General features: G+C 44.8%; 1 protein-coding gene across 2 annotated transcripts; it reads left to right on the plus strand.

The window, feature by feature from the left end:
- The first annotated feature begins 1,121 nt into the window (after positions 1-1,121).
- Positions 1,122-25,363, plus strand: APLP2 (amyloid beta (A4) precursor-like protein 2). 2 transcript variants are annotated; one of them, XM_008947612.1, is made up of 17 exons: positions 1,122-1,291; positions 2,480-2,609; positions 6,215-6,327; positions 7,847-8,028; positions 8,540-8,763; positions 10,369-10,536; positions 12,528-12,643; positions 13,100-13,174; positions 14,379-14,537; positions 14,942-15,070; positions 17,020-17,119; positions 17,635-17,805; positions 18,386-18,421; positions 21,221-21,303; positions 22,080-22,154; positions 22,829-22,984; positions 23,765-25,363. In XM_008947612.1, the coding sequence occupies exons 1-17, from the start codon at positions 1,172-1,174 to the stop codon at positions 23,864-23,866; spliced, it is 2,139 nt and encodes a 712-aa protein (XP_008945860.1). In that variant the 5' UTR covers positions 1,122-1,171; the 3' UTR covers positions 23,867-25,363. The 2 variants fall into 2 exon arrangements, with proteins under 2 accessions (XP_008945860.1, XP_008945861.1); XM_008947613.1 differs by lacking the exons at positions 10,369-10,536; positions 18,386-18,421.
- Positions 25,364-25,951: the final 588 nt, after the last annotated feature.

A 25,951-nucleotide genomic window follows, 5' to 3' on the forward strand; every position in this document is an offset into this window, starting at 1 on the left:
TCAAATGGGAAGGCAGGACTGGTGGCCCAGGGTAGTGCTGCCTGCCTGGCAGGGAAAAAGCAGCACAGGGGCAGCGGTGCTCTGAAGCTTCTGTCTGTGTCTTGCTGTTTCTAATCTGCCTTGTCTGAAGTAGTTGAAATGGATTTCATTCCCCTAAACACCTTAAAGAGCTTTTGATTTAGGAGTTCATCTGGGTTTTGCCTCATTTCTCTTCTTCTTTTTTTTTTTTCCTATTTCTTTTACAAAAGTAGTGGTTATGTAGGGAGAGGATGTTCAGCTGCCCACAGCCACCCAGTCTTTTTTCAGCAAAAAACCCAAGTCTGCAATTTAATTTAATCCATTTTTTCTTCTTTTGGTTGGCCAGCAAGCTTTCAGGAAGAGAACCTGACCTTGTTTTCATTGATCAGTCTGCAGTTTGACCCGAATGTGGGTCCGGGTTGTCGGGTTTTTTGTCTGCTGGTGCAGGGTGGGAAGTGCACAGAATACACATCAGAAGCCAGGCAGCACAAATACCTATAGAAGTGCCCTGAATGAGAGAAGACAGGCTTTGAGGAGTTGGTTGCAACAACTGTATTGTTCTGATTCAGCAGAAGTCATGGTTATTTGTACGTCTGGGCAAGAAACTTAGGAGTTTCTATCCTGAATGTTTTGTAGATTTGAGGGGTAACACACAACTTTGAGCAGACTTCATGCAGTGGGAAGCAGTTATTTTGTTAGTAGTAGCAATACCCAATTTCCTTGTAACCTCACAGAGGTGTTTCTGCCAAAAGTTACTAGTATTAGTTCTTTATCTTCAAATATCAGTTTAAGTTTTTCAGACATCTGTTTTAGCCTTTGGGGGTGCAACCTTCATGTGTAAATTACTCTTGGTTTGGTTTTTGGTAAGCTGTTGTTGCAATAATAAAAACAAGTTTTGAAAAACAAACACTTTGCTGGTGAAGACTTGGTGTGGGCTCACCAGGAAGATGGTTACAAAAAAAGTTTGCAAGACTCCACTAATACCTGGATTAAGCAGGAGCTCTCTGAGAAGATGCCAGAAGGTTTCTGGTTCTTGGAGTTGTTCTGCTTTTGATCTGCTAATGCAATAAAAATGTTTTGGTTTTGTTTGTCTTAACAGGCACTCGCAGCCAATGCTGGGACAGGGTTTGCAGTGGCAGAGCCTCAAATTGCCATGTTCTGTGGAAAGCTAAATATGCATGTGAATATCCAGACTGGGAAATGGGAACCTGACACTTCGGGGACCAAGAGCTGCTTTGGAAGAAAGGAACAGATTCTGCAGTACTGCCAGGAGGTGAGTTTTTTGTGTGATCCTGATTTTTCACTCCTGCTAAGGAATTGGATTCCAGTTTAGCCAGTCAGTAGTGAGTTAACCCTGCAGGGGAGAGCAGGTTGTGTTTGACTAGCTCAGTTCCCTGAGCTGTCTTGCTGAGTTACTGCCCAGGAAGAGCAAGGAGGACACTGCAGTAGGATTTAGGAGCTTCCTCTGACTTAGATCAGCTTACACTGCCACAGAAGGTCCTTGGTCTATAAGTCAGCAAGGTATCTGTGTCAGTCTTGGCAGGGTTTTTTCTAGATGTTCTGCCTCTGAGCTGGTAACCAGCATCTGCTCCATGATGTGCAAAGGGGAACCTGACATCCATTCTAATTAGAATGTGGTTGTGTTATTCTTGGTGATGTGTTCATGTCAGCTAGAATATTAGAGAAATGTTTTCATCAAAATGTTGACAGTATTTTAGGCTGGATGCTTCATTGTGAACAGCATAATCTCCTTTCAGTGTGCTCCAGATGTAATGGCCTTGAAAAGTGACTTTATTTGCTCCTCTGAGGTGAAAGGCATGTAACCTACCACAATGAATGGCTGCTTTAAGATGGGAAAGTGATAGAGCACACTGGAGAGCTTTTAAAACTGTTCTACAAGGCTGGTATAACAAGCTACATTAGTTTCATGTAGCAGAAGCCTAAATGTAAGTTGGTGTCTGGATTTGAGAGCTCGAGCAGGACCTGGGCATCTTATGAATACATCATAAATGGAGTGGGCAAAAGGAAACCTGAGGAGGTAGGTGCATATTAGCTTAACAAGTGACAAGAGAGCCTGAAGATATTACTAAACCCTATTTGCTGGTGAGTGCCCTCTTCCAGAGGGTATTGTTCTGCAGCAGACAGAACAGATGAATACTTCTCCACTACTGTGCAAAGCCAGCCACCTCAGCTTAGTGCCAATAGAGGCTCTTGCCCCTGATGCTTTCCCCTGCCACAAAGAAGAGATGGCACATTGCATTTCTCAAGCTGTGTGTGACAAACAGCTGGGGGAGGTTAGGTTTTCAGCTGTTATAAGCTTGATCCAGAAGCAAATGTGCACCCACGTGCAAACCTGAACTTGGTTTTGTGTGGAGAATCGACTTTGCTACTTCTGGTTAGGAGGCACTTTGCACATTCTTCATCCTTCCTGGAGAGAAACCTCTCCCTGTGTCTTAAACAGATGTACCCAGACCTTCAGATTACAAACGTTGTGGAAGCAAATCAACCTGTCAGCATCGACAGCTGGTGCAAGAGGGGGAAGAAACAGTGCAAGGACCACACTCACGTCGTCGTGCCCTACAAGTGCCTGGGTGAGTATGTGGTATGGCATGTTTGGGCATTTTTGTGGCAGGAGCAAAGAACTGCCTCTTAGGTGGCTTCTTACAGACATAATGAGTGAGTTTATAAGGCATCTCTCACACTAGGTTGCCATTTGGTCCAGCTCCCACTTAAACATTTTTATTTCCACAAGATGGAACTCTGCCTTTCTTGAACAGATCAGCAGCGTGATAACAGCTGTGGTGAAATAATGGTGCCTGGCATGAAAAAGAAATCCCCATTCTCTCTGCAACTGCATAAAAACCTGAAGGCTATTGTATTTGAGCATCATGAAGACATTGGGGTTTAATACTCTGATCCTATTTTTGTGGAGCTTTAATATTTTGTTGCCTTGGAGACTTCAATGCACAGTATGTTCAAGCTTCCTGCTTTGGTCTTGGCAAGAGATCTCTATTCTATTTCGATGACTATATTTAAACTTTACTGTTTCAAAGAGGCCCTGCTTCTTGCAGCTGTATCCCCTGTTCCCACTTTGAACTGTGAAAGAATATGAGATAAACCGTGGTGGATTTCATGGTGCTTTCCAGAATCTATCCACCCCCTTGAATCAGGCAGTGTGTTTGGCTTATTTACCTTGTGGCTTTTGACCTGTAGATTGTGCCTGATGCTGTGCTGCACTGCATGTGTTCTTAGTAGTGACCTTAGTCTCAGCTAGCTGAATCTCTTTTCACTGGGAAAGACTTGTTTTGTAAGAAGTCTTGTGCAATCATGGAGAGTCTGATTGCTGGGAGCATTCAGGGGGAAGCAGTTTTCAGAAGAGGTGTCTGTGTATCAGGTTAGCATGTGGTTTGACACAGGAAAACAGCAAATCTGCACAACTATGTGGGTGCTATTTGCCTGTATGTAATACCTTCCCCTAGATGACCACAAAGCACTTCATAAGAAATAAAATTCAGTGTGGACCCATCCTGGGAGAAAGATGCATCTTTTTATAGATGTAGAAATTCAGGTTTGAGAAGCAACCAAACCCAGCTGATTCTATTGAGAACTTCTTATGGAAACAAGGATGAAAGCAATATTTCTGGATTTGTAAGGCATCATCTCTTTCAGAAATAATCCTCTCCAGCTGAAGAATAAGCTGATTTTAGTGATACTGCCCTCAAGTTTGATAAGCATTAAAGTGTTTAATTAGTGTCTTTCACAGTGTTCTTGACTTTTTTGGCCCAGCCTGCAAGGCCTCGTTGGTTTTCGGATCTGAGTTGCAAGTCAGTAGCCCATACATGTATAAAATACTTTCTCATTGTCTTTCACATATCATTTCCATTTGTCATAAATGGATCGTGTGTTTCTCTGGGGGGCATATGACAGGTATAGTCAAAATATGGTTTTGTTATTCCCATTCCTGAAAAATCCTTGCTACATGAATGCACAGGCTCTCTTGAGAGGTAGGGTCTTGCTCTCTCATACCAGGTTTAACCTCCTCCTGCCTCCCCCCACCTGTGAAAGCTCTCTTGTGTTTCAAAGGTGAAGAAGGGAGAGGAGGAGAACCCATTAACATTCTCTGCTGAACTCTAAAATATAGGGAACAGCAGGATGGTGGGAGCAGGGCTGAGCCTGGTGAGGTGTGAAAAGACAAACTGCTGACAGCTCTGGCAAGCCTGTTAGGTGGCATGGAGACACCTCTTAGGTCTGTTCTCATCTGAAAAGGGAGAGGATTCTTTGTTTTTTAACAGTGGCCTTGAATAAGGAAGGTGTCTGTTTACATGCAGTGTGTAAGGGTTTTCCATTTCCTAGGTGAACTGAGAGAACCTTCTGTGTGTCTTCTGCAGAGGTGCTAGGATTGAGTGCTTTTCAAAACAGCTATGCAGTTAGGTCTGCTCTCATCTGAAAAGGGAGAGGATTCTTCTCTGTTTTTTAACAGTGGCCTTGAATAAGGAAGGTGTCTGTTTACATGCAGTGTGTAAGGGTTTTCCATTTCCTAGGTGAACTGAGAGAACCTTCTGTGTGTCTTCTGCAGAGGTGCTAGGATTGAGTGCTTTTCAAAACAGCTATGCAGTGGCTGGGTTTTGTTACTGATTATGGTATCTGATCAGTTTGAGTTGTCTTCCTTCAGTCCCCAGAACCACAGTCTCTTGGTTTTAAAGTTTGATCAGTTTTACCTTTTTTTATCAGAAGCATTTAAAACTCTCATGAGGGGGAAGGAGCAAAGATTATGAACTCAAAATCCTAACTGTCCTGTTTTGAGTTATAAGATGGGGGAAATACCATTTTTCTGTTGCATCTATTAGTTTAACCTTTAATTGAAAAGGGCTGAGGAGCTAGTTGATTTCGTTACCTTGCAGTTGTTGTCAGACAGTCTGTCCCTAAATTCTTCTTGCGTGTCATGCATAGAAGTGTCCATGAGCCTTTGGTATCAACACTAAGGGGCTGCAAAAAAAATTGGTTGTGCAAAATATTAAAATTTATTTTGAAATCATAATGTTGACAGTTGTCTGGACAAATAATTCTGCTCCCTGAAGACTCCATGTGAAAAAGCTTTTAACTAAACTTTTCCCCAGTTTTAACAAAGGATTCCTAAAGCTGACAGTAATGTGTGCAAGGTGTGTTGCTTTGAAACAACACTTGGTCTGAAGATCTTTTTCTGGTCTTCTCAGACTATATAGATACCTTTTTATTTTAAAATAATGGGTGTGGTATTCAAATCTGCAAGAAAGAAAGAAAAATCTTAAGTTTGACAATATTTTGTGCTTCAAACTCCATTGGCAGTGTGCATTAGAACTTTTTGGCTAAGAACAGAAAGTAATGCACATGCAATTATGATTTTATTTGACACATATTGGTACCAAACTGAGCTCTTATGAAAATTTAGGTTAAGTAGGCTTAAGTCCAACTGACAGAGAGTCTGTAGAGCAGACTTATCTTCCCTACCTCCCTCAAAGGCAAAAGTCTGGTTATAAGATTGTGCCAAAACTTAATCACTCTGGTGAGGCTGTGGTTATCTAAAGGTTGGAATGCAAGTATTTGCTGACTCTGGTTGTACTCTTTTTTTCAGAGGGGCCTGTACTGGTTTTATTTTTCTAGCCCTCTGTGTTTTGGTTAGAACTGTCCGAGTCAGGGAATGTGCTGCAGTCGATACTGAGTTAAACCATCTGCAAACTGTTCAAAACAAAACCAAACACGACTTGCTCAGATCCCTGAAATGTAGATAACGCTTATGGCACGTAAACATTTCCAGGCTGTTACAGCACCAGGCAGCATAAACTAGCTGTGGTATGATGCAGCTTGTTTGGAAACTGGTGATTAATTTATTTGAAAACTTCTGTGTGCAGATGCAATCTTTGCAATGATCCGTGTGAAATCTTCTCAACTGATTCTCTCTGTTCCATGAACAGGCAGTGTAAACTCTGTCTTTAGTTCAGCCTTAGGGTTCACATAATGTTTCAGAGCTCAGCCCCTACTCGTGGTTTTACCTTGGAAGCTCTGAGGCTCTGTTGCTGATCTGAGCTGTCCCCGTTAAGAATGTATCAATCCTTCAAGGCGTTTGCAACACAATGTACCTTGGGGGAGTTGTGATGTTTGCTTTGTCTTCCAGTGGAAGTTGGCCATCCAGGAGCTCTGGACATTTCTTGTTTTTCAGTGGGTGAGTTCGTGAGCGATGTGCTGCTGGTTCCAGAGAAATGCCGGTTCTTCCACAAGGAGCGGATGGACGTGTGTGAAAGCCATCAGCACTGGCACACTGTGGCCAAAGAGGTAATGGAGCTGCTCTGGCAGGCAAATTTCTTCTGGATCTCTCCACTTGGGTGCTTGTAGTACTGGAGCATTACGGCACCACTGGAGCCTGTTACTCCCATGTTGCAGTCTGTGGACTGAGGCCGAGAGCAAAGAACAAAAAACATTTAGAAGTACTCAAGTGACTTTAAAAACCTGCGTAGCCAAGTTATTCTTCACTCCTGGAAAGCTGTCCCAAGTAGCTTGCCAAGATCATCTGCCAGGATGCAGCTAGGAACTGAAATTGAGTCTCTGGGATATCGCTTTCGCCTGTGGCTCATCTTTCTCTCCAGGGTAGAGAGCTGCAGTCGCTGTAGGACATACCCTCTTCTTCTCATACATTTTGTGTTAATGTACCTGCTGCTGCTGGGGATTTGGTTGGGAACGCTTGCTTGGGGACAATCTGAGTTTAGTTGTGACTGATTAGTGGAGGTTTTACATAAGAGATGGATTATCTTCTCAGAGTAAATCTAGCCCGTGGGGTTTTTCTGTGGTTTGGTTTTTTTAATCTGATGAGCGAAACCATTGCAAATTCTCTGCATGCCCCTTTGAACTGGAGGTAATAAAAACAAGCTCATGATAAAATGTACATGTTCACAGCTTTGTAGAAGCAGCAACACAATGATTAGTTGTGATGGTGCTACTAAAGATTGAGGTTAAGGATGGACCTGTAAAATTTCCTATTTCTTTTAAATCCTGAGCGCCAAACCCTGTCTAAATAAAGCAGTGCTAGAGGAATCACCTTTAAATTGAGGAGAAGCTTGTTAATGTCTAAAAAATTTTAAAATCTCTTGCTTTCAGAGTTGTCAGAGAACTTTTCCAGAAATACTTGGCGGCTTTTACATCCGTGCTGTAACAAAGCAAAGCACAAAAGGGTTCTGGTGTACATAATAAAGCCTTTCTTAGTTCATTGTGTTCTGGGCCACCACAAGGCTATGTATTTCCTTAGCTTAAGAGATGTGTGTAGACATAATATCTAATCACAGTTTGCATTTGGCTTTTTTTTAAATTATCTGATCGATTTTCATCTGCAGCATGTTAAAGTAATCTTGACTCAAAGTCCATTTGAGCAATTGTTCACTTACTTCAGTGTAAAGTTTAATAGATAAAGTTTAATGAAGTGGCTAGCCCAGAAAAGCAAACGCTTCTGCTTCTTTCAAGTCCTTTCTTTCCCTTGAGTTGGCACAGGATGTCTAGTTATTTTTCCCAAACTTAGTCAGGCTGACAAATCAGCAGTTGTTTGGGACTGGGGGTGTTTGAAGCCCCAGGAAGCACAGCATGGCTTTGATTCTGGGACTTCTCTGGGGATTTTACTTAACCTACAAGTTTCAAATCCATTTTTCTTTTATGTTGAGACTGAGGTTGTATGTTACTGTGGCCTTTTTGCTGTAAAATGGAGGCCGTTGGCTGCATTCTTGGGATCAGTGTTAGACAAACTTTAGCTTTATCCAAAGCCAGAGTGTGATGCTGCTGAACTGACATAAATGGGCTCCTCTTTCAGGCCTGTCTGACAGAAGGGATGATCCTGCACAGTTACGGCATGCTGCTGCCCTGCGGAGTGGATCAGTTCCATGGAACAGAATATGTATGTTGTCCTCAGACAAAGGTGGTGGATAATGCTCTGTCCAAAGAGGAAGAGGATGAAGATGAAGATGAGGATGAAGACTATAACCTCTACAAAAGGTAGGCTTTTACTGGCATGGATGTTAACAGTGAGTGTTTCACACAGCGACTGCCTTGTGGTGAGGATTGAGGGGAGAATTTCTGTGCTTTGGAGACTCCTGATCCTGAAAAAGCCTTGCAGAAGGACAAATGACTTTGCAATGCTTCTATTACTGGAGGAGTTAGACAGTTAGACAGCCCCCCTCCCTGCATCCTTAGCCAGCCAAAAAGACTGCCTGAGCATGGCAGTAGGTATTTCCCCCAAATATTACAGTAGCTTTTCACTTAGTGAAAAGAAGCTGCTGAGAACACACAAGGAATCCCCACCAACCCAGGGGCATGGAGAAGCTCTGCCTGCAGTGGTTGTGAGGGAAGTCCCATTGCTGGGCAGATCCATAGTTGGTACATTTATTTTTCCCATCTCTTGTGTTTATGGAACAGATGTAAAGAGAATCATTATTCTGGTGCACCAAATGTTGGCTGCAAAGTCATTAGCCTTGACTTACCTCCTAACTGAACTGTATCCCTTCAGTGAGTTCCCTACAGAGGCAGGTGTAGAAGACTTCACAGGAACAGCTGTGGAGGAAGATGAGGATGAAGAAGATGAAGGTGAAGAGGAGGACGACGATGACGTGGTGGAAGACCGTGATTACTATTACAATAGCTACAAAGTGGATGACTACAATGAAGAGACCCCCACTGAGCCTAGCAACGACAAGGCTGTTTCAGAAAAAGAAGTCAGCAGTGATATGAAATGTAAGTCGTGTTCTGGCCAGCGGGCCTCTTGCTTCCATGAGAGTATTCCTGGCAGCTGTTGGTGGGGGATGGAGTTTTGATCCGTCAGTAAATGCCACTTGGAAGTTTTATTTGCCAGATAAGTTAGCAAACAGAGGAAAGCTGATGATGCTTGTGCTTCAAGTGTTGAAATGAACTCCCTGGAGCATTTGCCATATGTTTCCAGATAAACAGCAGTTCTGCTGGCAGACAGCCCAGTGTTTGGCACGCTGAACGGGCACCTCCAGGAAGGTACAGTGTTGAGTCAGAAAGCCATATAACTGTAGGCTAATTTTGAAACACCTCAGAGGCACTTGGGCTACACTGAGAACTTAAAATGCTGGTTTGGGGCAATTACCTTGGATTTGGTGTTTTATACCAGTTTATGAGAAGGAAGCTAGAAGTGGTGGGCTTTACTCCACAGAGGGGGCATGAAGGTGCCACTTACAGGTGAGGGATATACCTAGTGCTGCCTTAATAGCCTTTGCATGAACCTTCCTTCTCTTTAGTGAAAGTCAGACAGCACAATTGGCCTGCTTTTATTGTATGAGCAATATACTTAGAGCAGTAGTAATGTAGACTATACTTGAGGTAGTAGCTTCTGTGATGTGGTAGGTGCCATTGCAGAGGGCATCTGCCCTTTGTGTGGTGCCTCAGCGTTATGCCATGGCCTGTACTCTGAGTGTGGAAGTGTCTGCAGAGAAAGGAGGGAGGGGAGAGGGAATGAAATTCAATTAGCTACAGATCACTGAATCATTGCCAGCAGTTCTTGCATCTTTTTGGTAAAATGCCAGCATGCTGCAGATAATTTTACTTGCTGAAAAAGGGCTCCTCTCATATGTGTAGGGGACTGTTACAGATCTGCAGGTGTTGGAGCAGGACTGGAAGGATACAGTTGGGGTGTCTGTTTTGGGGGTATACAGTCTTTTTTTCCCCAAAGGACTGTGAACAGTTGCTGACTTACAGAATGTCTGTTCGCTTGCCTCAAAGTAACCCAGCTGCTTCTATTGCCTGCTTGTTGTGAAGCAGCCCACATGCCATGGCTACCTGGAGCTTCCACATCCAATGTATAGGTATTTCACAACTTAAAACCTAGCAGCTGAGATTGCCATGGCAATCATGCTTGTTTTGCTTAGCCTGCCTTCTCACTTGCTCTTATACCTCACCTTTAAGATGAGAAGTGTCCATCCAGTCAAGAGTGCAGCAGAACAGGACATCCTGGCATGCTTTAAGCAGCCCTAATGTGTTTTCTTTCCATCATGTTGGTTTTATACAGTTAGGAGCTCTATCACTAGGACACCCAAGGCATCAACAAAATAGGTCCTTGCTGTTTCAGCCTCTAGCTAAGCAGAAATCCTCCTTACATATTAGAGCTCCAGACAACGGCATGGGCAGGTGCCTCCTGCTTTTGCAGTGTTCAAAATCCCCCCAAAACTGACAGAAGCCCCTTGGCTGGGGTAGCAGCGCTGCCGAGGCCGGAGCTGGTGCCCTAGGAGGAGGCGCGAACTGGAGCCCCCGCTGCGTCGCGTCCGTTGCTGGGCGAGGCCTGTGCCACTCACTGGCTCACCTTCTACCCCGTCTCCACAGCTGTCTGCTCCCAGGAGGCCATGACAGGGCCCTGCCGGGCCGTGATGCCTCGTTGGTACTTCGATGCTAACAAGAGAAAATGCGTTCGCTTTATATATGGAGGCTGCGGAGGCAACAGGAACAATTTTGAGTCAGAGGAGTATTGTATGGCTGTGTGTAAAAAGATGAGTAAGTCCTGCCTCCCTCTGGCCCTTTTTGCAGCTAGCCTCTGTCTGTCTGGCGTTTGGTGTCTCCTCCTCCTTGCCTAGGTCAAGAGAGGACACGTCTGTAGCTTATCCTCTTGGTTCTGGTGTCCGCAGCAGTTCTGTCTGTCCTTCTGCAGCATTCTCCTCTTGTTTCTGCTTCTCTAGGTCTTTAGGGTGAACTTCCCTGGGGAAAGTGGCTCTCAACACATGCTGTCTGTGCTCACCGTTGGCTCGCAGCTCTTGCCAAGGCCTTAGCTGTCCTCTTCCAGGCCTATAGCAGGGACTAGGGGCTGTCTCTAACCTCTTCAGAAAACACATAAGTTTGCCTGTTTGCAAAACTTTTTTTTTCTCTAAATATATGTAAAGAAGCACTCACTTTCCCCAGTGGTGTTACCAGGTGTATATTTGACCAGTCAGTCCTGAAGAGTAGGTTGCTGCTTGATATTCTTCTGGTGATAGGTGGTTTCTTGCTGTTTTATTTTGAGAAAATATTAGAAAAGTAGTATAGTATTCAGATTCCCACTTCTAGCTTGGTTTGAAATATGAATAATGACTCAATCCCTGCATTTTTGAGAGCTTGAGTTTTTTGGCACCAATTTCAACTGGCTTTTATGTCAGATGATAAAACCACCAAAAACATTTTAACCTCCTTATTAATCTTATTGTTGAACTCCAGCACTTCCACTTCAGCTACCATTAAAGCCTTTTGAAAGGCTTTTTGTGTTATCTGGGGCTTGGCAGTCTGACTACAGAGCCATAATCCTGTTTACAAAATGGGCTTCATGCAAGTGCTTTAGATAGGGCTGATCTAACTGAAGTGGGGAAATAAAAGATGTGGATGTCAGGAGCTTTTTGTACAAAAGTTTGTCCTGTTATAGAGGGATTTGGGGCTGGAAAGAGAGTTCTCTGTGTCCAAGCCCGGGTCAGGAATGCCATAAGCAGGCCCAGTACTGACTGGACATTGTCCTGTGCACCCAACAATCCTTTCCCCTTCCTCACTCTTCCTTCCCTAGTTAAAGGAAAGGTTTGTGGATTCAGGTGCATGCAGGGTAAATTTTCTTCTGAAGTGTGCCATCTTTCAGTGATGTGTTAGGGTTTTTTCCCCCTCCAAATAACTAATATGGTTGAGAGGTTGCCTTAACGTCCCTCTTCTGTCCTCCCTCTGCTAAAGGGCATCGACAGAGTGCCTCGTATTTGCCATGGATCCTTCCAGAAAGGGCTCTAGGCTGTGTAGTTTCTAAAACCGTGGCACAGAAAGCTTGTTCTGTGTTTCCTGACCTGCAGTGTAGGGAGTGCAGAGCTCCTGTCAAGGATTTTGCAGGTGCTTGAAATTGTCAGTTCTTAAATTTTATTTCTCCCCTTGTCAGATTCAAATATCTTAGAGATACAAACCATCCAGTTTATTGGACAAGCCAATTTGTCACACCGAGCCTCCTTCTGTTGCTGTCTTGTCTAATATCATTGCCTGTTAGTCCTGCATGGTGCCTCTGGTAGGGAAGGTAGGTTTGAAGTGTCAAATATTGGTTAGTGTTTTGTGCAGATTTATTGTCAAGCTCCCTAATCATATTAATGATGTCTGGAGCCAGCTTGTCAGCGAACAGCTCATGCACAAAATGTCATTTAAACTATCCAAAGCCAATGTGAAAGGGGAGAGAAAGCACGTTCTTTTTCCTGCAGTCCAAGTCATTCTGTTGCTGGAGCTGAATAATGCTCCTCTCAGAACTGATGAGAAGACCAAACAGGTGCTGGTTGCCGCAGTGTATTACTGTGTTTTGGGGATGATGTAACTGATGTTGTGCACTGAATTGGCAGCTTAAAGATCCCAAAATGGACTCCTGGTAGGTGGCGGTTCAGTAAACTCAGCCTGCCAGCTTGTTCATTATGCAGGCGTGGAGATTCCTCTCCCTGCCTGTCCTTCACAGTCCAGGATCACAGGTTTCCGACCCGCCGCTTACCCTCGCCCTCTCTTTGCAGTGCCAACAGATGATGTGGATGTCTACTTCGAAACCCCCGCTGATGACAACGAACACGCCCGCTTCCAGAAGGCCAAGGAGCAGCTGGAGGTCAGGCACCACAACCGCATGGACCGGGTGAGCCTCAGCTGTAGTCTGCTGTGCTGTGCTGCGTGGGTGGCGTCCGTGTTTTTCTGGACGCACTGATGGTGGCCTGGCTTCCTTGCCAGTCACCAGCCCTCCGTGTGTTTCATAGAATCATTTAGGTTGGAAGGGACCTCCAAGATCATCAAGTCCAACCATTGAGCTATTAGGGCTCTAAAGTCCTCTGCTAAAACAGATCAGAATCTTGCAGTATGACCGCACTGTTGCAGCTAAGAGTTGTGTTTCTTCAGAGCACTGGGAGAGGGGGCTCACAGGGGACACCTGGCTTGTTGCTCAGACAGCCTAAGTGCTAGTCTTAAACCCCACAGCATCTCTGCTGTGCCTTCAAAGCAGGCAGGCTGTACAAGCCACCTTTGAAGGCAAGTGAGCTCGCAAAGACCGTGTGCAGGTTTGTGTGTTCTTGATGCATCCTGTTGTTTTCTTGGGCAGGTGAAAAAGGAATGGGAGGAAGCAGAACACCAGGCCGTAAATCTCCCCAAGGCAGAAAGGCAAACTCTCATTCAGGTAAGAGTTGGAAGGACCTGAAGAGGAAAGTTAGTGGTGCTTAGCCTTTGTCTCCTTGATAAAATAAGTGAGAGATGCTAATATTCAAAATCCAAAAGATGACTGAGATGGAAGAACAGTTTTCCTGTTCTGTCAACAGCTGCCTTTTAGAGGAGATTTGATTCAATTGCATGCTTTGTTCTTAAAGCTGGAGATGATCTGATACTGTGCCAGGTCCTTTCCTAAACCCACTAGTAGGAAACTGTCTCACCCCTCAGACATAGCAACAGCAGAGCCAAGTTGTAACTTCAGACCTTTGGCCTGTTCCACACTAACCAGTGGCTTCCCAGCTCCAGTTCAGATTGGCCCTGACTCTCTGGACACACATTTCCTGTTCAGGCAGACTTAGTGAAAACCGCTTAGACAGCAGATAAAGCTGGTTTGCTGCCAAAATGCCAATCTTCTGCCTCTTGAGGAGAGTTCAGTTAGACTGTGAAGTTAATCAGGGATATTCTCAGTGTGGGATTGTTAGGGCAGGCTCTTCTGGCACTGATGACTGTAAGAAGTTACCTCAAACCAATGTACAACTAGGTGATTGACTCCAGCTTTTAAGCCCACTTAGGGATTTTATACAGGGACACTGTTTTCTCTCTACATATTTTACCATAAGCCACTGTAAGTCGAAAAGAGTTTTCCATCATCTCTGTTGAAACATGACAACTCTTAGTGGACTTTTCTTGCTTGTTTGGAGATGTGGGTTTTGCCTATTCTAACAGAATACATAGAGATTCCATCTGAAGGTGTGCTGATGAAAAGTCCCTATATAGTACCATTGTAAACCTTTGGAAATTCAGATTACAGACTCGAGGCTGAAGGGTTTGATCCTGTGTCCATATTGCAGGGTTGAGGGAAAGCATTAATACAGTGTCATTTGTTCGGCACAGTCTGAATCTCCCAATTTCAACATGATCTTTATCTGCATGACCACATGCCCTCCTCAGACCTTTGAAATGGATTCTGAAGGAAGTTTGGAAGGCAAATTGTCACTACTGAATTTGCAGAGATGAAATCTGCATTGACATTTTCCAGTGCCCTTCTCTCCTACTCTCAGTGCCTAGGACGTGCAGTGTGACAGGCTCCGTTTGTTCTGAGGAGTTACATGAGGGACAGCAGGTGACCCTGATGCATAGAGCACATCTCATGCCAGCTCCTTTCTTTATTCCAGCACTTCCAAGCTATGGTGAAATCTCTGGAAAAAGAGGCAGCAAGTGAGAAACAGCAGCTCGTGGAAACTCACCTGGCTCGTGTGGAAGCCATGTTGAATGATCGCCGTCGGATTGCTCTGGAGAACTACCTGTCTGCCCTGCAGGCTGACCCACCACGGGTGTGTTTCTGGGCAGCAAATTATGACAGTAGGGTAGTGCTGGGACAGATGGGAGGTGGGGAGGGCTTAGTGAGAAGACTGCCTGTGAATTGCTGGGCAGAAACTGGGAACAGGCTCCTAGCAAAGCTTTTTCCATCACGGCAGTTTGCAGTGTAGACCTAGCAGTGGGTCTCTGAATTGACTCGCTCTCTTTTCTGCCTGGTTAAAAAACTCTCAGCTTTAGTGTTCATAAGGTGTAGTGTTCCAAGTCTAACAGACTTAATTTTAAAAGAAAACACTTAAGAGGTTAGTGCAGGTGATTGATCTGTCCACTAACAAAGCAGGCTCCATCTGAAGCGCTGTATTTCAGCTGTGAATTTGATTTGAATCACACACTCTTGAACTCTCCCCCTCAAACCCTGCAGCCCCACCGCATCCTGCAGGCTCTGAAGCGCTACGTCCGTGCCGAGAACAAGGACCGCCTGCACACCATCCGCCACTACCAGCACGTCCTGGCAGTCGACCCTGAAAAGGCTGCACAGATGAAATCTCAGGTACCTGAATGCTTCCATCTGTATGATTTTCTTGGAACTCTGGTGTATATATGCAAACTGTTACTGGTCACAATGATAGATCTAGGGGTGTAGAACTAGTTTGGTTTCATTTTTGCGCTGCTTCTTATCAGACACCCAAGAAATTATTTCCTGGTCACCCTTGAACTGACTTCCTCACTTTTTCCAAGACCCCATGTCCTGGGTATTCCTTTCATTAGGCTTGTTCTTCACGATGCCTGTGACTGTGTTTGCAGGAGTTCTGTTGTGCCTCTGCCAGGGTTATTGCCTTGTTTTAAAGCATAATACCTAACCCTTACCAATCTCTTGATCGTCAGCATTAGCTTTATTAGGCAGTCTGTTTGGAAGAGTTCATCTTGTCCCTTTGCAATATATGTTTCTCCTGAACAGGTAGAAAGTGTTTTTCCTTCTGCTGGGTGCTGTGTGTATTGCTGCTTCAAGTGGACATCAAATCTGGCCGTTGTACTTGTAAAAGCAGTTGCAGATATTCCACAACTCTTTTGAATTATGTCCTGCTCCTTGTTTTTACAACCCACTTTTAAAAAGGTGAAAGTTGTCCTGGAAGGCCTAACTAAGGTTCAGATTAAGAATGGCCTGTTAGCACCAGAAGGTCTGTTCCCTAGGGGTATGTCCTTTCACAGCTTCAGAGGGAAGCAGAGGGAACTGACTGTCCAGCTGCAGCTTTTGGAATGTCGTCTGTGACAAACAGTCCCAGTGTACTTGGAGGTGCCTGGTCCCGTGGGTTTTGTGGTGTTTCTGAATGCTAGCAGGATACCCTCAGCTCTTGTCCCTGGGGTTGTCTGTCAGTGCTTCCAGGGCCCTTGTCAAGCTGTGTGTCCTCTGAAGGAGCAGCAGCAGTCGTGGTATTTACGAGCCAGCGTTTGGCTCGCGATGCGGAACGTGTGATAGTGTTTTCAGAGACAGCTTAGCACACCAAGCAGAGTCCACCCTGACCCTTTGTTCTGCCGCTGCCAAAGCCCAGGAGGGAGTGTGTGAAGTGTATTCTTAAGCTAAAACCTAAACAGTCTTTAATTCATTCTGAAGGCTGCAGTGTCAACAAATCGACATAAGAGGGATGTGGGTGGTACAGTTCAATTCCCATCCGCTTTGCTTTTCAGATGCACTTTAAGCTCCTCAATCGATTCCCTTGATTGACATGCTGCCACATGTAAAATTAAATTGCTTTCATCCTTGCTCTTGGAGGTCAGGTACACGTCAGACTGTAAAACAGGTCCATTCAACTCCTTTGCATTTTTTCAGCATTTGGCCATCCATATAAATGTTTCTCTTGTTCTGTGTGATCCCTGATTATGCAGCACCCTCTTCAGGTCAGGCTTGACTTCACCAGCAAATGTAATATGCTAAGGAAGAGTGATTTGAGGTTGCATAGAGTTTGAATTTATTTCTCAAATGAAGGGAGAATGCTGTTGCCAGTCAGTGGGTGTATGACAAATGTAATGCCACTGTTGTTCTGAAAGGCACCTTTGTTCTGCAACCAGAGTTGATAAATAATATTGTCTGCTCCCTTTGCGTGTATCTTTTGTAGTAGTCAGGAATGATAATCCATTTAATAAAGTACTTGCTTGTACCTGCCTCAGGAAATGAATTATGACCATGTCTGGGGTATAGGAAATACCAGCCTCAGTGTTTCCAGTGGGGAGCAGATTACAGCAAGCGTCAGCTGCATCCTCTCTCTCCCCCCCTTCTCCAGCCATTCCCAAAATACTGAGAGCACCATGTAAAAGTGGCTGGTTCCTGTGAAACATGATGTGTTAGAGAGCATCGGTCAGAGAGCTGAGCCATGTCCCACTCCATTGTCTGTCCTGGCAGCTCTGCCAGCAGTCAGTGTTTTATTGCAGAAGTGAAGTGCTGGTACTAAGGCAGTGACTGGCAATCTTGGCCTACTCCAACACAGATTTGTACATTTGCAGGTGATGACACATCTCCATGTGATCGAGGAGCGGATGAATCAAAGCTTGTCTCTGCTCTACAAGGTGCCATATGTGGCTGAAGAAATCCAGGATGAGATAGGTGAGTGTCTCTGTGCCAGCTCCTGTGCCACTCTGTTCAACTACAAGCTTTTGTATTGGGTGAAGCAGGCTCCAGAAAGACTACCAGTTCCTTTGAGGGGATGCCCTCAACAGCAGGCATGTGGCTTAGGCACTGCAGGGCAGATATTTCCTGTGTTCTACATCACAGCCAGTCAGAATAGCTTGTTCCCAGGAACTTCTGGTGTCCACATTTAAAAAAGTCAACAACATGGAGAATGGCAAAGCTGTCTCTCAAAGGCAGGTGAAAAAGATCCACAAAAATAAGCAGATGCTTTGCTGCTTGCCAAAACTTCTTGACACATCAAACATCTTGGCCTTTATTTGTATCTGTTGCTAGCCAATGCCTTTTACTGAGGCATCTCCAGATGAGACTTCATAGCATGCAAGATAAGAAAACCTGGCAGCCCTTCCTCAGCTAGGTTCAGGCCATCTGCCCCTTTTTGCTCCTGCCAAGCTCCATGCAGTTTGTGTCATATTTCCTCTTATTCCTTTCAGATGAGCTGCTTCAGGAGCAACGTGCAGACATGGATCAGTTCACATCCTCCATTTCCGAATCCCAGGTGGATGTCAGAGTGAGCTCTGAGGAGAGTGAAGAAGTTCCCCTGGAGGGCAAACCTTTCCGGCCGTTCCAGGTGAAGACCTTCCCGGCCTTGCCCGAAAGCGAAGGTACGTGCAGCTGAAAACTGCCTGTGCTGTTTTATACAGACTGTGGCACAGAAAGCTCTGTCCCTTGGAGTGATTTAAGAGTAAAGCAGTTGCCCCAGCACTACTCAGACTCTGTCCACTGGAAACAGGCAGTGCCACTGGTAAATTCCAGTGAGCTGCTGTCTTGGTTTTCTGAGTCTTCTCTTTGCAAAATTCTTTTATCTCTTTCCGTTTTGCAGAGGAGTGTTAAATTCTTACTGTGTGGCTTGACTTTTGGAATTCATTTCCAGCCTTTAACCAAAATGCTATGGTGTCATCTTAAGTCTTTGTGCTATGACGTGCTGAAGGGCTGCAGGATTTCTGTTGATTTCTTTTAATATATATATATATATCTGCATTTTTTTTATCATCGGGTGTTGACAGCTGGTGTGTGCGTGTGTATTTATTTTAAAAATGCTTGAGCAGAGTCCTGAGCTTAAAGAAAGCTGTAGACTAAAAGCTTTTCCCAGAGTGTGAGTCAGAAATCATGCGCAAGCCTTTTTTCCTTTCTCTCTTAATCTCCTTTCTCTGCTATTTTTGTTTTTGTTTTCCCTCCTGCTAGATCCTCAGCCGGATTTGTACCATCCAATGAAAAAAGGTTGGTTCTAAGCTGCTCCCTCAGTGCTTTCAATCACTCTCCTACCTTCTCAGTGTGTCTGATAGCTTCATTTTAGTTTCATACTCACCTTTATTTTCATTTCCCTGTTCTTGTTTAGATCAGTAACTTCCGATTTTGCTTGTTTAGGCGTAGTGTTAAAGAAACAAGCTAGTCTGAGCATCTCACTGATTGTGTGTGTGTTCCTCCCTCATGGGCTCACCAGGTGTCTCAGAGCACATGGAGTAGTTTCTTTGCCCTCAAGAAACGTGGGCCTAGCCGTCTGTCTGCAAGCACACAGTCCTTTGCATCTGAGTGTATACTTGTGTCCAACACTTCTCAACATAAACCGTGCAGTGCTGATGGTAAATAGTCTAGAGGCTCTTCTGCCTGCTGGGGAATCTGTCCTGACTTCCTGATGACAGCACTAAACTAGGAATGAGAGGGCCACAGCAGACATAGGCTGTGTTCCTGACTCAGCGTCCCTCACAGAGACTGTGGAGTGCAGCTGCTCTGGGACAGATAAATTTGGAGATTAGTTCTTTGTGTTTGTGGTCTCCTCGGCATCATCTTTTCACACATAGAGTCACTCCGTACTAGAAGAGTCCTGTGTGATTATCTGTTTCTCCTTCAGCTCATTATTAATTCTGCAGTAACTCAGCACCTGGCTAAGGAGGGGCTGCCCAGGCCTTAAGAGCAGCCCAGAAATACTGGCATTAAATTAAATCCCCTGTTAACAATACAGTCTCAGGTAAAGATTTGGCCTCACTGATCTTCTACCACAGATCTAGTTCCTCAAGCAGAAACAAGAGGCTAATTCTACAAATGCTCTGGTGGAGCTGTGCTACTGGTGCTATGTGTGGGGATCAAACCCAGCATTTTAATCAGACTTGGGTTCCAAATGTATTGTGCAGAATCTTAAAGGAGAGCAAAGGATTTTACTAATAAGCATTTAATATGAACACAGATAGTTCTGTGCCATGGTGAAGGCCAGACAGCGTGCAACTGTTTGCATTGACAGTGTTTCTGTACAAATATAAGTCACCTTCATCCCTCTTGTGGAGCAGTGTACAGCTCATTCACCATACTGACTGCTCTGGAAAGAATTGGGACAGCTTTTAGTTTGATGGGTTTTTTTTTTTGGTAGGGAACATCTGCTTTATTGACTTAAAGTGTATAAATATAGGTTGATTCTCCCAGTTTAGGTAAATGGAGGAATTTGGGATGACTTGGAGACAAGATTATGTCCTGCATTTCTCTCCCTTCCCTTTTCATTTCATGAAGGCTGCTAGGAAATTTGGGAGGATTTTTTTGTGCACGTGGGTGGGTTGTTTTCCCTGCACAGTATATAGTCTAAACTGTGCTTTCATGCTATGTAGAACTGGGTCTGTTTGGTGCAGCAGCTGAACTCCCAGCCCTGGAGACTACACTACACTGGCTCCTGAGAGTTGACTAAAGCAGCCATAGGCTGACAGAGGAGTTGTCTAAGGACTATTTGTGGCTAGTCTCTCCAGAAAATCCCAGTCACAGACTTGCACAGTAATGTGTCCTGCCTCGATAGCTGTGAGAAGTCAGACTGTCAGCTTTGGCCGTGCTTGGAATCTGATTGCCATCTACAAAGAGCTGAGTGGGGAAAAGGGGATGCCCTAAAACCCGAGATGCTTCGTTTGAGGAGGAGTTACAGTGAAATGTTTGTTTCCTTCCTGGGATTTTCAGGCAGTAAAATCTTGTGGCTGTGAAAACTTGCCTTGGAAACAACTAGCCTTTCCTTGCATTTCATCAAATAACGTGCTGCCAATTTCAGCAGCCGTTGGCATTATGTTGTAGGCAACCTGCAAGCTCAGCAGCTCGTGGGGAGGTGTATGCAATCCCCAGCAAAGCATTACGTGCTGTAGTAACATTTCCCCCTCGTTGGAGAGCCCCCGCTCTCGGTTTGAGGCTTCACCATCCTCCTGTTTCTGCATTGGGGAGGCATAGGTGTTGCCAAGGACATTATGTTGTCCCTGCTGAAGGGGGAAAATGGGCGTTGCCTTCACTTGCTATGTTATGTTAGGTCTGAGTATCTTGCATCAGACTCCTGTTATTGATCTGCTCTATTTATAAAGCGCTTCAGATCAAAATAGTTTATGCAGAGCGGCCGCCTTCTGTTAATTGATATTCTTCTCTTGAGGCTATGCTAGGTTCAGCCTAGAAAAGGGTGAGTGATGTACACAGGCTAGTGTAGTTCTTCGCTCCTCCCTTACCCTGGGATTTATTGCTTCTGGGCTCATGCCAGATATGGGACAGCAGCTCATTACAGAGCTGTGCTGGGGTGACCTTGAAGCCCTCGTTGCCGAGGCACTGGCTGCGCTGGGTGCCAGAGGCACGGGTGGTGCTGCCCCTGTGGCTCCCGTGGGGAGGAGGTGCTGCTTTGGCATGGGGGTCACACTGAGGTGGCACTGACCCAGGGTGCCGTCCTGCAGAGAGGAACTGTGTGCTCACAACTGTTGTGTGTTGTCTTGAGACCTTCTAACAGCACCACTTAAATATGGTATTGCTGGATTGAGACTTCAGCCTGGTTCGGATGAGTTTTGTCTGCTCCTTTCATTGCCACTTCATTTCCCCTCATTAACAGAACCCCTCCCACACTCACTTGCCACTGTAGCATAGCTTATGAGCTCCCCTTCTGACACAACAGCATGAAGACAGATTAATAATCACCGATTAATCACATTAGCCGTGGTGGCCCTACAGAGAGTAGGTAACCGTGCTCACCATCACCCCACGCCGACTGATGGTCCCTGCCTTGCTCTTTTCCTGCAGGTTCTGGCATGACTGAGTTGGATGGGCTGATTGGTGCTGAAGAAAAGGTGATCAACAGCAAGAACAAAGTGGATGAAAACGTGGTGAGCCCTCCACCTTTATTTCGTAAAGCAAAGCCTGCTGCAGACACTAATTAATAGCGGTGGCTTATTTTTGTGTCTCCTTCCTGCTTACAGAATGCCAGTGTATTTATTATCCATATGGTGTGGGGGAGTCAGTTTTCTGACTATTGTAGGCTCTTAATGCTGATTAGCATCAGAAGGGTGGGAGGGCAGGGGAAGGAGAGAGCTCTAGATCTTTGGCAGGCTGAGCTGGAGAACCAAGTCAGTCACTGTTTCCCAAGCAGAAGCACTTTGATACACCTTTCTTTTAGTCTGGTAGCTTGCTGTCTGGAGACACCTGATGTGATCCATCTATCTTCCCACCTATATGTTTCAAGGCAAGATGCACCTCTCTTCAGTAGATATTAGCTCTGTCTACTAAAGAATTCACTGTGTTCTAGTGGCCACCACCTTGCCACAGAAAACAAACACCTCAAAGTCAACCTTTGAGAGTTTCCTTTAAAAATTGTGTTCAGGCCACAGGTTAGATCTGAAGTGACAGAAATGCTGTGTGCAAGGCTAGGACCTAGTTTTTCTTTTGGGTCTTTAGTTGGAAGTAGTCTGGGTGCCCACATGGTTGCAGTACCAACTCTGGTGGCTTTCAAAGTTGGAGAACGTCCCATGCTGTTGAGAGCAGATGGTAGGTGGTTCTGTGCTTTTGCTACTATTCATCAAAGGTCCTTTGTCTGTCTTCATATTCCATCTCCCACCTGTTCTCTGTGACTCCATTCATAAAATGGTTTTGTGGCTGTTTTCAGGTGATTGATGAAACCCTTGATGTGAAGGAGATGATTTTTAATGCAGAGCGTGTCGGCGGGCTGGTGGACGAGCCGGTATGTATGTGGCTGCTGAGTCCAGCAGGTTCCTAAAGCTGGATCTCAGTTCCTGTGTGTTACTGCATTTGGAGCTTGGTGCCTTGCCATTGCTCTGGGAGGTGAAGGGGAGTGTAATGCAGCGTGGCCTTTCCACCTGACACTGTAAAAACACATTGGATACTAACCTGGCCCTCGTTGCAAAACTGGGGTAAGGAAGTGGTGTGGGTCAGTCACACGTTGGATACTAACCTGGCCCTGGTTAGTATCCTTACCTGGGGTAAGGAAGTGGTGTGGGTCAGTGAGGAAACACTTTATGTTCATTTATTCTCCTGGTGAAATATTTAGAGGTGAAATACTTACACTGTCATGTCTTGATAACACAGATAGTTTAAGACCACCTTGGTGGCCACCTCTTAGGTTGGAGTTAGCAGTGCACCTCCCACATTGCCCTTCCTCTGCCCACTCTGTTGTTTTCTTGGGTCAGTGCCTGTCTGGAATGCCTCAGTGAGGAAACACTTCTATGTTCATTTATTCTCCTGGTGAAATATTTAGAGGTGAAATACTTACACTGTCATGTCTTGATAACACAAATAGTTTAAGACCACCTTGGTGGCCACCTCTTAGGTTGGAGTTAGCAGTGCACCTCCCACATTGCCCTTCCTCTGCCCACTCTGTTGTTTTCTTCCCTCCAGGATAATGACAGCTCCCTTCGTGATGACTTCAGCTTCAGCAGCAGCGCCCTTATTGGTCTGTTGGTGATTGCTGTTGCCATAGCTACTGTTATAGTCATCAGCTTGGTGATGCTGAGGAAGAGGCAGTATGGGACCATCAGCCATGGAATTGTGGAGGTGAGAAACAACTCCTGCTCCATAACTGAGGATGAAAATAGTCAGCATTGAATCACATGTTGCATGTCGGGGGCGAAGATGGCAGGAGCTGCCAAGCCATCACTGGCTCTGCTCCTGGTGAGATGGGACTTAACTCTGTGGATGCTGAGATCTTTTATTGGTGCTCCTTTATTAGTATGCAGGTGTCGGTCATCGGCACGCCATGCTGGGACCTGTCACTTCACAGTTGTATTTGCCTATCACAAGGAATTCAATTAGGCTTCCCTGTCTGGCTCAGGATGGGATTTAGCAGTAAATGAGCTTTTCAGGCGATATCTTTAGCCAGAGAGTAAGTCAGTCAATCTATAGCAATTTGTCCTCCCAGATAATTTAACAACTATTAAGGCAGTGCCATCAGCTGAACGCCGAGAGGCATTTCTTCTTCCTTCTGCTCCCAGCATGCACATTTCCAACAACAACTTAATGGAGTCTAGAGAAAGCTGCTCTTCCCCTGTGCCCAATACATAGCATGTGAAACTATAACAGCTTCTTAAATGAGAGAATCAGGTCCCAAATTTGTAACATTAGTGAACTTAGAGATCTGTGGAGAACATCCCCAAGGAGGCGAGGGCAGACAGGAGGTGTTAGCACCCAAACAAGCAACTGTGTTAAGCAAATAATTTTTGATTTACGTTTTTCCTGTGTACTGAATGCCACAGTATTTATCTGTCAGCTCTTGCTGCTATGAAATAGGGTCTGTGTGTACCTCCTTGGAGCAGTAACTGTCCTGTCTCTCTAAAGGTTGACCCGATGCTCACGCCAGAGGAGCGGCATCTGAGCAAGATGCAAAACCACGGCTACGAGAACCCCACTTACAAATACCTGGAGCAGATGCAGATATAGAAGAGATGAAGATAAAACAGCCCTGACCAGGAAAGGAGCAGGGCAGGAGGGCCAAAGGGGTCCAGCATTTTGGATCAACTACTGACCAACAGTTGCTTCGAGAGGACTTCATCTTACATTCAGAACTCCTGGATCATTAAGACTATAATTACTACTGTAGAGTTGCAATTTCCATTCTTTTAAATGGGTGAAGAAATGATAATATAACAATATGATATATAAATCTCCTTAAATGGGAAAAATGGATCTATTGCAGATATTTGACAGAGATGTAGTTTTCTTTTCTTTTTTTTTTAATAATCTGAAAAATACCAGTTCCGTTGTACTGTTGTCTGATACAAGCTCTATATATATAAAATGGGAAATGTTGATTTTTATTTCTGATAGACCACCTGTATATTGAGGGTTATTTGTACCAGCCCACCTTGTAAAAAGGAGACAGTTGTGGTTCTTTGGTCATTTTGGCTTTTATATATAAAGCAGTATTTTTTCTTTTTTTTTTTTTTTTTTTAAAATGAACTTTGCTGGGAGTTGCAAAGAGATTAGTCTAGGGGTAGGAACTATGACTGCATAAGCAAGGAAGCAATTGGGAATGGCAACTAACAAAAATCCTTATAATGAGGAAAAAAAAAAAAGAAAAAGAAAAAGATAAAAAAAAAGAGAGATAACTGAACCCATCCTCATATGCCAGTGGTGTGCACCCTGCTGCTCAGCAGTGTGGTCTCTAGGAATCAAGACTCCCTGGAGGCAAGGAGTTAAAAGGCTTCTAGCATCTCTGTTTGTAGTTATTCTAGTGGAATGTTAGAACATGGTTTGTGCATACTGGGGTCTGCACATTCCCCTTCCAGATTCAGTTCTGCTCTAGAGTTGGAAGTTCCTGGTATTGAATTTAAATCCTCCATTCTGAACCAGTTTCCTTCAGTGCTCACCTGGCATTAACAGCCCCCTCTCGCTACTACTTTCTAATTTTCCCCAGCTCTCCTGCCTCACCAACATGGTAAGTAGTTAAAAGACACAGGGGTTTGAGCCTTGGTGTCTCTTTGGTGGTGTTGGGCCATAGGCATGGCTTTGTGTGCTCGCCCAGAAATGATAAATCACTGCAATAATCAGTACCTGGAGAGCTGATGAACGTGGAGTTCACTTTAACAGGGGAGGGAGGAGAGTGGCAGGTTGGGAAAGGGATACTGCCTGCTTTAAGGGAAATTGGCTGCATAGGCCCCAAGAAGAACAAAAGGGGTGTTGTTCCACTCGCCATCATGTCTTTGTAATGCTTGTATAGTTGGTGTTAATGCTCACAGCTTTTTTAAATCTGGAGGTTCTGGTAACCTGTGGTGTATTTTTTCTATTTTTCCTGTGACTTTTTTTTTTTTCCTCCTCCTCCTCCCCCCCACCTTCCGTGTCTCTTCCCACTATGCACAGATTTACCTGCAAACTCCTTAGTGTGGTCTGTGGGGAATGTACAAAGTTAAAACACATCAATAAACACTTTAACTTCCAGGTGGTGTCTTCTCTTTATTCACCGGCTCGCTGAAGTTTCTCTCTCCTCCCACCACGTCCTTGCCAAACCTGTGGAGACCTTTCCAAACATTTCTGTCTGCCACTGCTTCAGTGATCCTTGCTGGAGGAGTGTGTGGATACTGAGTGCAACTAAAAGGAACAGCCTGTAACACTTGGAGCTGTCCCTGCTCCTGTATGTCATTCCTCTTGTATTTTTCTTCTTTGAAGTGTGACCTCCAATGCAAATTCCTCCTCTCACATCTCATCTCAGTGAAAGGAATGAAGAGTTGTTGCCATTTGAGTGCTGTTTTAGGAGGCCAAGAGGCAGAATTGATCCTCATTGGAACTGATAGGACCAGTTCCCAATAGGTCTGAATGAAGAGGGGGAGAGGGAGGTAGGATGAAACATGGAGGCTTAGCCAATGTGAATAGAAAACAGTTGTGTGTCCTGTTTCTTCTTAAAATTGGGCTCCTTTGTTCCACTAGAACTTCCATGTTCTAGTTAAATTATTCAGACTCTGCAGGAAGGAACAGATGCTGTCCTAGAAAATGCCGTCTGTTGGCTTGTCACAACTACTTGGGAAAGAG

The sequence above is a fragment of the Merops nubicus genome, unplaced genomic scaffold (genome assembly GCF_000691845.1).
Source record: "Merops nubicus isolate BGI_N331 unplaced genomic scaffold, ASM69184v1 scaffold6749, whole genome shotgun sequence".
NCBI lineage: Eukaryota > Metazoa > Chordata > Aves > Coraciiformes > Meropidae > Merops > Merops nubicus.

Coding starts and splice junctions, on each gene's coding strand:
- APLP2 (XM_008947612.1), top strand. CDS start 1,172: ATGTTCTGTGGAAAGCTAAATATGCATGTGAATATCCAGACTGGGAAA. Junction 6,328..7,846: donor GGCACACTGTGGCCAAAGAG/GTAATGGAGCTG, acceptor CTCCTCTTTCAG/GCCTGTCTGACAGAAGGGAT. Junction 13,175..14,378: donor AAAGGCAAACTCTCATTCAG/GTAAGAGTTGGA, acceptor TCTTTATTCCAG/CACTTCCAAGCTATGGTGAA.